The following is a 12,555-nucleotide window of genomic DNA, read 5'->3' on the forward strand; positions in this document are numbered from 1 at the left end:
CAAAGATGAGATAATCAATATTGTGTATCCTGTGTGCAGGTGCGTGAGGCTGCCACAGCATCGCTGGTGGATGTGTATCGCCACATAGGAGAGAGAGTCAGAGCTGACCTGGGAAAGAGAGGCCTGCCTGCCACACGGTGAGTGTTTGTCTGTGTGTGTGTGGTGTGTGGGGTGTGTGCGTGCGGTGTGTTTGTGCGTGCAGTGTGTTTGTGCGTGCGGTGTGTTTGTGCGTGCGGTGTGTTTGTGCGTGTGGTGTGTGTATACTACGATTTACTCTGTAGGTGCCATGTATTGGTCGTCATGCCATTGTTGTTGACACTTTTACGAGAAAACTGTTGCGAATGCTAGTCTGTAAAAAAAAAATTTGTGGCTGTTCTGTCTGGCTAGTCTCCGTGGGTTTTGTTGCTATGTACTTTATTAGTGAATGACGAGTGTCAAAGTGGTTTTGACTGGGAATACTAAGTGTGTTGGCTTGGTCTCTGTCCCTGTCCACACCATGCTCCACTCTGCCCCTCACACAGTCATACACAGAGACACTTTATACTAGACAATACAAAGAGCGAGGGGGAGGAAAGAAAGAGAGGGAGAAAGGAAAAGGGGAGGAGGGGCCGAGAGAGAGTGGGAGAGGGCACTGAACAATACAGAGAGGAAGAGAGGGGGAGGAGTGTGTGCCGTCTCTTAAGAGCTCCATTGAGTGACTTGCTTTGGTCACCGTGGTTACTGTAATAAGGAGTCTAGAGTGTTGTCATTCTGAGCACAGTCTCCTCTCTCTTTCTCTCTTTCTCACTCTCCCTTTCTATCTCTCTCTCTTTCTGTCTCTCGCCTATAAGAATAAATAGCGTGTGTGTTGTCTGTTACATGTTGTGATGTTAACTGATACAGACAAACACTGTCTGGGAGAGAACATTCTATTCTGTGAGCGCTGTGTCTGCTTAGGCCTGTTTTAGAGAAGTGAGTGTGTGAGTGTATGTGTTTTACTGGAATGTGTGTGCAGCCTGAGGCCTAGATGACCAGATCACATATCAGGAAAAGGTGAAAGAGAAGGGGGAGTGGGAGAAGAAAGAAGGGAGATGGACAAAGAGAGAGAAGGGAGAGAGGAGGATGAGAAAAAGAGAGGTGGAAAGGGAATGATTTTGAGAAAGAGAAAGGATTGGGTAAAGGGTGAGAGAGAAAGAAAGAAGTCTTTACATATGTGTGTTTTAGCCGAGGAGAAGACGAAGGGATATCTATGATAAATGTGACAGATTCTTAGTAAACGAAAGGACTGGGAGTAAATGTGATGAGAAGTAGAGGGAGGGAGGGAGGGGAAAAGAGGGAGGGAGAAAGAGAGGGGGAGGGGCATCTTTTCTCTCCCTGTGCTGGCAGTGCCAAAGCCCCTCCCCCTCTGAAATCTGTCTGGTGTGTGTGTGTGTTCTGTCGGGGAGGTTATGTGAAGGGGAACAGCATATCCGCACTGTCACACAAACACTGCCCTGCTCCGTTATACACTGTCGCTCCATGTCATACAAAACACACACACACAAAGCCTTTCACTGAGATGGTGTATGTGTCTGAGAGATGATGGGTGGTGCTTTGTCGCGTGCCGCGTAATATGCATTTGTCTCCTGCTGTTTCTTTCTTCCCGTTCCTCCTCCCTACCTCTCTTGCCCCCTCCCTCTTTCATTTGCTCCCTCACTCCCTCCTGTCTCTGAGCCACTGCACCATGTTGGATACAAAGAGCAGAGGACTCCAGCGTGACAGTAGCATAGGAGCTACCGCTACGCTATGTAGCAACACGCCGACCCATTAATCATCCCATATGGAAATGATATCGCTACGCTAATTTGGATAACGGCTAGACAACACTACGCTATGCTAATTCGGAGCGTAAATCAATATGGAAATGCTAATGTTGGCTAATTGTTGAGCGGTGTGTAAATGCTACGTAGCTGAGGAGCCTATCGCTAATTGTCAGTAATCAGGAGAGCTAAGCTGTCTGGGGGTTTGACTGCTAGGTGGACGGTGTGTATATATACACACACACTTTTGCTCTGGTCTTATCGTTATTAATCTCAACCTTATCCTTTGACATTGTGTGTGTGTGTGTGTGTGTGTGTGTGTGTGTGTGTGTGTAATAATGTGTGTGTGTTTTGTTGCAAACAGACATACCGGTATGTGTTATGTCGTAGCTGACGTGAACAGCCTGTGTAGGAGATGTTACAGACCGTCTGTCTGTGTGTTTGTGATGTCGCAGACTTCGTTAGAATTCTTGCTGTGCTGTGTTATTGAGGCAGTGACGCTCAGCCTGAAGCTCAGAACACAGTCTTCTGTTCCTACCCAAATACTCTCATTAATATCAATGAGAAGATGTCTGGATGATCATCATGCTGTCACTAATAATGTCCTCAATAGAAGTAGAGCAGGGAAGGATGTTTTCCCACAGTAATAATAGTAATTTCAGTGTGTTTGTGAGTTAGGGTCAGAGGTAGGTTCAGATGTTGATGCTTCACTTTTGCTTGTGAGAGTCATGTTAGTAGCATGTGAGACACACCCACCTTCAGACAACACGTGTTGCTGTATTCTCTCTCCTGTCATGCTATCCAGATTACTCATGTTGGTGTGTGTCTGTGTGCTGGTGTGTGTATTCTGACGACCTTTTCCCGTCTCTTGTCTCCAGGTTACAGACAATATACGGGCGTTTTGATGAAGCGTTGAATTCTGGGAACATGGCGCTCAGCCCCAGTCACGGTGAGTCCCTCCATCCCTCATTTTCATCTTCGCTTTTTGTCTTTCTGCTGTTTGTCCCTCTAGTGCTGTGGTCTGGCTGGTCTTGTAGCGGTGGCTGTGTGCGTGTGTGTCTAGAAAGTCTGTCAGAGGGTGCAATAGGATTACCAGTTTAATCTCTCAGGAGTTTCCATCTCCAGACTTCAGATATCTGATGTCTGGTTGGATCAAATCCCTGCCCAGCAACACCAGAACTGCTGCTGTTATCTGGCAGTTGGAATGTTGGTTGTATTTTTGTGGAGTTGTAGTTTGGATGTAAAGTTTTCAGTTGTCTACAGTTTGTATTGTATTCGTTGTATTGTAATTTGTCTGTTCCTTAGTCAGTCTCTTTACACGCAGTCTGTTGAGGTACATTTATCCTTAGGGGATCACAGAAGGGGTTAAGGAATGGTGGGGGGGGGGGGGTGTGTAAGGTTGCTATGATACCGTCTCCAGTGGCAGTATGGGGTGGTTGGGTTCAACCCCTGCACTCCCAGGGGTTTCAGTTCAGAGAGGGCAGTGAGCTTTGGGCTCCTAGTCTACCTGCAGAGACACTGGAAGGTCAGACGTAGCTCTCATTCTGTCCCATTCTGATGTGGAGGAGGGGAACTTGAGTAACCAGACTCTGTTTTCCCCCCAAACAGTAAACCCAAAGCTCCAACCGGAGGACAGAACACACACCATCAGCCAAACACAACACACACATTTAGAACACAGAAAAGCAAGAGGCAGCCAGACTGCATTGTCAGGGACAAAGAGGACACACAAACACACATACACACAAACTGACTGTGGAGCTTTTATTCTGAAGGATCAACACAGCTGTTGCTGGGAGGCAAAGGGGGAGCCAGAGAGAGCGAGAGAGAGGGAGGGAGGGAAGGAAGGGGGAAAGAGAGGGAGAGAGATCTGCAGTTGTACCAGCCAGGGCCTCAGAGCTGTGCCTGTCACTGCTTTTCCCTAATTAATTATGACAGAGAGGGGATGAGGGATATGGTGAGTGTGTGTGTGTGTGTGTGTGTAATCTTTGGCTCTGGAGTGAAATCAGCTTAGGGAGTTCCTCTGAGTTCCTTAAAATGTCTGTTTGTCTGGGGATAGTTTGAGTGTATGTGAGTGGGATTGAGTTCTTGTATGAGTGTTTAGAATGTATGAGTTGTTTTTCTGTTTTAGCTCTTTCTCTCTCGCTTTCTCCCTCTCTACTCTCTCATTCTCTCTCCCTACTCCCTCTTCTCTCCCAACTCTCTGCCTGTATTAGTTTGTAGGTCAGGTGTGTGTAGGTGAGAGAGAGGCTTTATTTAAGACTGTTAGACTTTGGGACTGAAACTCACATTTTAAGGTAGGTGTGTGTGAGAGAGAGAAGGTAATGTGTGTCACTGCTGCTGGCTTCTCTCTCTGTAAGAACACACGCACTACGCAGTAGTCCTAGTAGCCCAGAGGAATTGAGTGCACTGCAAACTGACCCTCAGTAGCTCCATCAGCTGCTTAGTGGTGCATTGTTGACAGTGACACACACACAGACAAGCTCATTCTGCCTCAATGCCTCCGTCTCTGCAGAGAATAGCATGACCCTGTTTCCAGGGTAGCCCATCTCCACGGTTATGCTGCCATTTTATTATTATAGTCTATCCCTCTTCTTGACCTGGAAACGAAACGGTTCAGTGTCTGTGCTGCTCATCTCCTTGTTTCCTCTCCCCATCTCCTTGTTCCATCACCTTGTCTCCTTGTTTCATCTACTTGTTCAATTTGCTTGTTTCCTCTCCTCTACTCCTTGTTTCATATCATTGTATCTTTGTTTCCTCTCCTCGTCTCCTTGTTTCATACCCTTGTCTCCTCTCCTCATCTCCTTGTCTCCTAGTCTCACAGATTTCCATCGTATTGCGTCCATCTCCAAAACGAAGACATCCAAGGAGAATCATCCTTCATCATAGTACTGTATTTAAACAAACTGTTATGGCATTTTACGGCAGTATTGCTATCAAGGCATGTCCGACTCCGCTTTGGGTATTTGTTTATATCCTCGTCACATACTATGTATTGGCTGTTCATATGTGTAACTGTGTTGGCATGTGTTTAGACAGATGGCTTGTGTGGATTGGATCTGTGTCACATGGGCCTGACAATAAGGAACTTATTCTGCTGTTTATAACGTGTGCTTCTGCAGCTTAGAACAGATTACCATACACACACACGTGATTTTCGGTACAGAAGGGCCTCTATGTACTAATCCTGTTCCTAGCTAGCTAATGTTATAGATTCCACTCAGAACAGTCATGACATCATTAGCTGTTCCTCTGCCTTAGACGGGATGTAATGATTCATCACAACACACACACACTAAACACATTTACATTTGACATTTTAGTCACTTAGCAGATGCTCTTATCCTGAGTGACTTATTGGAGCAGTTAGGGTTAAGTGCCTTGCTCAAGGGCATATCAACCTTATTTTTTATTGTTTTACTTAGTCGGCTCTGGGATTCAAACCAGCGGCCTTTCGGTTACTGCCCCAACGCTCTTAACCGCTAGTCTACCTGACACACACACGGGCACAGTAAACACACACGGCACATAGCCTAGCGGTTAGAGTGTTGGGCAAGTAAACGAAAGGTCGCTAGTTCGAATCCCCGAGCCAACATAGTGAAAAATCTGTCTGTGCCCTTGAGCAAGGCACTTAACCCTCCAGGGTATCCGTTGATGGCTGAGCCTGGCCGTGACCCCACTCTCCGAGGGTGTCTCAGGGAGAGTTGGATATGAAAAACACATTTCCAATTCACAAGTGTGTATTAATACAATTAGTACATGAGTGAAATAGGACAAATATGAGTCACATGAGTCTTCCTTCCAAGAGTCTTCTTGTTTTTGTTGTTTCACAGATAAAGGCTAGTGCTGCCCCCTGTGGACACAAACACATTTTTGCAGCGCATTGTAAAAATGCCTGTGTTTTGTGTGTATCTGTGTCTGTGAGATGCGTGTGTGTGGTCTTGTTCTTCTATTCTAGTGTGTACCTAAAATCCCCCACACGCGCAAGGATTTTAGGTACATAAGGATAGTAAAACAAGGAAAATTCTCCCTCGTGACTACATTTCCCACATCCCCATGAGGACAAAGGCTATTTTAAGCTTTAGGGTTACAATTAGGGTTTGGGTTAGAGTTACGGGTTAGGGGTTAGTGAAAATAAGATTTTGAAATGAAATACATTTTAGGTCCCCACGAGGATAGAAAGTGTGTGTGTGCTCGCATGTAGTTATTGTTTAAAAAAATATTTACAGTGCTCCACCAAATTTGTTTTGCTTGCTGGGTGGTTTTGTTATGGATGTATTTTTTGGCTATGTGTGTGACGTTCTCAGAATGTGGATTATGTTTCCGCCTCTACCCTGCATTGGAATAACTCTGGGATAATTCTCACATGTATTGGGGATTGGAGAGCGCGTGTTTGGTTTGTGGATCTGAAACCCAAATGTTTTTTCGGATTGGGGACTGGGGAGTGTGTGTAGGTTTTCTCTTAAAATGGTTTTAGTTCTGCCTGAGCAGCCAGTAGATAGGTGGATTATAACTGAGCATATCACCTCAGTCACATTCTACACTGAGTGTACAAAACATTAGGAACACCTGCTCTTTCCATGACATAGACTGACCAGGTGAAAGCTATGATCCCTTATTGATGTCACCTGTTAAATCCACTTCAGTCAGTGTAGATGAAGGGGAGACAGGTTAAAGAATACTTTTTTTGAGACATGGATTGTGTATGTGTACCATTCAGAGGGTGAATGGGCAAGACAAAATATTTTAACGGGGTATGGTAGTAGGTGCCAGGCGCACCGGTTTGAGTGTCAGTTGGTAGAGCATGGCACTTGCAAGGCCAGGGTTGTGGGTTCGATTCCCACGGAGGACAATTACGAAAAATGTATCCACTCTACTATAAGTTGCTCTGGATAAGAGCGGCTGCTAAATGACTAAAATGTAAACTGCAACGCTGCTGGGGTTTTCACGCTTAACAGTTTCCTGTGTGTATCAAGAATGGTCCACCACCCGAAGGACATCCAGCCAACTTGACACAACTGTGGGAAGTATTGGAATCAACATGGGCCAGCATCCCTGTGGAATGCTTTCGACATCTTGTAGTCCATGCGCCGACGAATTCAGGCTGTTCTGAGGGTAAAAGGGGGTGCAACTCAATATTAGGATGGTGTTCCTAATGTTTTTTACACTCAGTGTATATCAGGGGTGGGCAAAGGTTTTGCCTCGTCTAAATTAATTTGCATGCCAGAAAAGGGTCAGTTACTTGAAAATATATAGGTCAAAATGATAATTTCTACATACTTCTTATGAAGTTGTAGATGTTCAATTGTGGCCTGGAGTGTTTTTTTTATTTATTTATTTCGCGGGCTGGATGCGGCCTGTTGGTCGTAGTTTTCCCACCCCTGCTCTATATCATCCTTTTTGTCATTTCATTCTCTACTTTTCTGTCTCTTGGCCTCTTTCTTTCTCTGCCTGTCTTTCCTTCTGTCTATTTGACTCTGAAATGGAGGGCATACCTTACAGCCGTATCCATGGCAACACTCCTCAGTGCACAGTGGAGTGTGCGTCAGTGGAGTGTGCGTGCGTGTGCGCCCACATGTTGCGTGCTATGGGTGGTTTTGTTGATGTGACAGAGATGTGATTAATTCTGATGTAGCCTACTGACCTCACATCCTCGATTTCTCACATTAAAGAGATTCTCCGGTACTTTTGTATACTTTTTAGCCAGTAGTTCTGAAAGTAGCACTCCCGAGCTGAAATTGCATACTACGTCACCTATGTTCAGATAAACCAGTCAAGTTCTTCCACACCGATCTCGACAAACCACTTCTGCATGGACCTCGCTTTGTGCACGGGGGCATTGTCATGCTGAAACAGGAAATGGCCTTCCCCAAACTGTTGCCACAAAGTTGGAAGCACAGAATCGTCTAGAATGTAATTCTATGCTGTAACGTTAAGATTTCCCTTCACTGGAACTAAGGGGCCTAGCCCGAACCATGAAAAACAGCCCCAGACCATTATTCCTCCTCCACCATTCTTTACAGTTGGCACAATGCATTCGGGCAGGTAGTGTTCTCCTGGCATCCGCCAAACCCAGATTCGTCCTTCGGACTGATATATGGTAAAACGTGATTCATCACTCCAGAGAACGCGTTTCCACTGCTCCAGTGTCCAATGGTGGCGAGCTTTACACCACTCCAGCCGACGCTTGGCATTGCGTATGGTGATCTTAGGCTTGTGTGCGGCTGCTCAGCCATGGAAACCCATTTCATGAAGCTCCCGACAAAAAGTTATTGTGCTGACGTTGCTTCCAGAGGCAGTTTGGAACTCGGTAGTGAGTGTTGCAACCGAGGACAGGCACATCAGCACTCGGCGGTCCCATTCTGTGAGCTTTTGTGGCCTACCACTTCGTGGCTGAGCCGTTGTTGCTCCTAGAAGTTTCCACTTCACAATAACAGCACTTACAGTTGACCGGGGCAGCTCTAGCAGGGCATAAATTTGATGAACTGACTTGTTGGAAAGGTGGCATCCTATGACGGTGCCACGTTGAAAGTCACTGAGCTCTTCAGTAAGACCATTCTACTGCCACTGTTTGTCTATGGAGATTGCATGGCGGTGTCCTTGATTTTATACACCTGTCAGCAACGGGTGTGGCTGAAATAGCTGAATTCACTCATTTGAAGGGGTGTCCACATACTTCTGGCCATTTAGTGTATGTGTATCACATCATTGCTCGCTCTCTCTGCTGTGTCCACTGAGCCATTGGGCCTGCCCTGCAACCTCATTGGATAACGCTGGGCAGGCCTCTTCTAGCTGTCACTCAAATGCGAGGGGAGGAAGCTCATTGGCTAGAACTCAAATTGCTAGGGGGCTGGCCCACGTGGGGGGGAAATGTAGGGAAAATGGTGTGGCACAGCTTCAAGAAAAACAGTCACTTTCAAACTAGGGATTTCATGGCTAATTGAGTTAAGATAATAATTATGCTCATAGATTATGCATGAATGAAATACACATTGACACATCCAGCCCAAAGCGGGAGGTTTAAAAAAATACTTACTTAGTCGCCAAAGTATCGGACCATGTCTTTTAAGGTTTACATATTGACGCCAAACCACTATTCCCATTCCCCTCTGCCCAGAGCTGATTCTCTGAAGTCTGCCCATCCCCTCACTTTAAAAGCATTGGATTGGTGTAAGCATGCTAGAGGGAGATTCCACCATAGCTACTGTAGCGTGACTCGAAATCTACCCAGAGAGGATGGAGAAAGCACTAATAGATAGACAGACCCACGTGTGCAGTGGTTCCTCAATTAAAAGTTTAAAGGTTATACCACAGCACGTTGTGGTATAGTACCTTGCGTCACTGGGTCATTGCACCAGACCACCGCAAGGGGGAGTTAGAACGCTGATTATGCTTTTGGATTCGTTGTAAATTGTTGGTACCCAGACGCTAATGTGCCTCTCTCTCCTCACTGAATGAGTGACATCAATGAATGGACGATATAACCAGATAGAAACTGATAGTTGTGCTGATAATTCACGATTGAATTTGAATGAACTGAATGATGAGGATGAAGAAGAAGAGGGGGATTGAATTTAGAGCATTAGTGTAAGAATTGCTCTTCCTCTGTCCCGCATGCACAACCACACCTGAAAAAATACATACTTTGTCAGAAGAAGCTGTATCTGGACTGTAGCCTATTATGTACCATAAAAGCCAATTCATGCTTGATCTGAAAACTGTGGTAGGAGGCTCCGTATGGAGGGTGTGAATTTTTTAACAATGTGGAGGGCTCCGTATAGCTCCGCATTGACATGATTGGTTGATGGTAGGTGGGGGCGGAAGGTCCTGTATAAACACAAACTCAGTTCCTTGACAACTTCCTTCACAACAGCTCTGCTGCTGCTCCACGAAGCGCAATAAGTATGAATGCCCTGACTTCTGCAGGGACTGTATCACCGTAAATGCTGCACGGCCAATGCAGACGTCAGATTGACCATGCAGCGCCTTTAACTGTTGTTACACTGTAATATTTTTATTGTAAGAGAAACGGAAATGTTCTGTTATATTCCATGATATTCTTACTGTAAAATATACCGTTTGTGTGTTGACAGAATATACGAGAGTGATGTCTGCTAAATAGCCTCGGCTACTAAGCACAGATAAATTATAACAGAATAAAATAGAATAAATCCACTCAAGTTTCTTCAACTGTCTTCTGACTGTGATTAGAGCGATGTTGTGCCGTGATGCCAGCAGATTCCTGATGGCCTTTGCCGATCGCTCATCATCATCTCACATCAGTGAGTCGATGGCTTGAGTAGTCTCACTGGAAATGGAATACAATGTAAAAATGTGCAGCAAACCGTAAAGACTAGCAATAGATTTATTCTCTCCAGAGCCAGGCCGCATTGGTGGAGTGCTAGGCCACATTTGCGGATAGTCACGCGTTGAAGAGGGCGAGATGATGGAGTCACATTCCATGCCAGGCACACCTGTGAGCTCTGGAACTCCACCTCCAACAGGTAGAGGCAACAACCGTGGCGGGTTCGTTTGGTCCTCGGTTCACCTTGACATTGGTCACAGTTCACGCCTTGATTAAAGCTGTTAAATTGGACGATAGCCAGCCGAAACTCTCATAATAGCTGATTCACACGAGAAAATCCCCTAATTTCTGTCTTTGTGTTTTCAAAAACAAAATTGGTTAAAGGCGCTGTATGGTCAATCCGAAGTCTGCACAGGGTATTCACACTTCTTGTGCTTCACGTAGCTGTTGAGCAGAGCTGTTGTGAAGGAAGTTGTCAAGGAAGTGAGTTGGTGTTTATACAGGACCTCCCGCCCCCACCTACCGTCACCCAATCATGTCAATACAGAGCTTTACAGAGCCCTACGCATTGTTAGTGATGGTTGTGTCTCACTGCTCTTCTCCCCTGAGGATACGTCTCTCCAGGTTGTCATGGCAACAGCCTGAACAGTCTGCTCACCATGAATGATCCCTCCCTCTTTTATTTTTCTCTCTATCTCTTCTCTATCCCTCCCTTTCTCTCTATTCCTCCATTTTCTCACTCTCTACGAATCTTTCTCTCTCCTCTCCATCTCGCACCCTTTCCCCATCTCTCCCTCTCGTCTTTGCTCCGTCCTTGACAGAGATTCGCCCTCCTAAGGGGGCTGACTGGACAAAAGCTTAATATGATCATGTTTGTGTCACTGGTAAAGCACTACTCAGGCAGATTTATTTGAATCTACCAAAAACAATTGGGGGAGTAGATCAGCTTTGATATTGTAGGTTGTATCACTGTAATTGTTTGCATAATTTCTAATCCCCCTTATTTAGTTCTTTATTTTAATTTTTTTCTCTGTACTTCCCCCCCCCCCTACCCTACCATCCCTACACTAATTGGAGTAAACTAATGGACAACAATACTTCTTCTTACAGATATTTCGCTCACATCTATGGTACCTGTAATTAAATATTTATACATTCCTAATTGGATTTTCAACCACAGCGGCCAATCCACCATTCATTCTGATTTTAACTCCAACCCTCCGATGTCCACAGATCAACCCATCTTTCCCAGTCTAATGCCATTTTGCTATTTCCTTTTGCAATACATCAGGCAGAAACTTAATGTGATGTATTAACTTCGAGTCTGTCTCCCAATCTACTCATTAAACACCAGTTGACTGGTTGTAACCACTTACGTAGAAAATCAAAAGGATAGCACTCTAAATTCAATAGCTGATTTATTTACAAGGACTCCTGGCTGGGATATTTCATCCAGAATCCATTACTCAAACAATTTTGGAGATTAATACTTTTTTAAAGAAAGGGTTATAGAAAAGGGTTAATATAGTTGTCAAAGGGGTATAATAAGGGTTGTTGCAGTGTCTCTGCAGCTTCTCTCATTAAGTGTTAGGTTACTGAACCCTGACCTCTGACCCCAACACCCTAACACACTCCGACCTGAAATGGAACTGTGATTGAGGTGTGTGTGTGTGTGTGTGTGTGTGGAGCATCTCTGCACACACACTCAAAGAGCAGGTCTCAGCTGGAGGGATGTGGTCCCCCCATCCTCCCCACTCCTCCCCTCTGCCTTCCTCTCCCCCTGATCTGTCCAGCTCTACACCTCCACAGCCACCACGGCCCACTCAGCCTTTGTTCTCTCTCTATCTGTATGTGTGTGTGTTCTATGGATATCAGAATATGTGAAATATGATAAGACACTGTAGAATGTGTGTTAAGCTGTCAATGCCGCGGTGTGTTTGGGTGTGTGTGTCGATGGTAATGAACTTAGCTGCTGTGAGGGAGGCTAGAGAAACCATGTTAATGTTCTGGGGGCGTCACGCACGCGCACACACACACTCTCCTTCCTCCGCACTGGCTGCTTCACCATGATGTCATCTCTGCACTGATTGGCTGCCTGGCCGTGGAGGGAAGGAGGGGAGAAGAGAGATCGAGCGAATGAGAGAGGTAGGACAGAGAAAATGCCGGCAGTGGTATGGGTGGAGGGTTTTTCGGGTGGCAGTAAGGTGTGTGTGTGTGTCTAGCCCCGTTTTGAGGGTTGTGTGTTGGGGTACGGGTCTGAGAAGAGGGGGGCGCCCCAAAACCACGCCCTCCTGGAGGCATGAGGCGCCTCATCTGCAAACGCATCTGTGACTGTGAGTGCAGGGCTGGGCCCACCGTGTGTGTGTGTGTTTATGCAGGAGTATAAATTAGAGCTGGTTTTAGCTGGTGTATCTTTGTGTGAATAAGGGCTGGGTTGGTTGTGTTTGTTGGTGTGTGCATAATCTGCATGTA

The 12,555-nt window shown here is 45.7% G+C and overlaps 1 protein-coding gene across 3 annotated transcripts in view; it reads left to right on the forward strand.

The window, feature by feature from the left end:
• Positions 1-12,555, forward strand: part of clasp2 (cytoplasmic linker associated protein 2) — a 66,429-nt gene that overhangs the window by 13,979 nt on the left and 39,895 nt on the right. For all 3 annotated transcript variants that reach the window (XM_084158497.1, XM_084158495.1, XM_084158496.1), the window contains exons 6-7: positions 40-137; positions 2,657-2,727. In XM_084158497.1, the coding sequence (XP_084014623.1) occupies positions 40-137; positions 2,657-2,727 (169 nt within the window). The remainder of the gene's footprint in view (positions 1-39; positions 138-2,656; positions 2,728-12,555) is intronic.

The sequence above is a fragment of the Coregonus lavaretus genome, assembly GCF_964263955.1.
Source record: "Coregonus lavaretus genome assembly, chromosome: 3".
Taxonomy (NCBI): Eukaryota; Metazoa; Chordata; class Actinopteri; order Salmoniformes; family Salmonidae; genus Coregonus; species Coregonus lavaretus.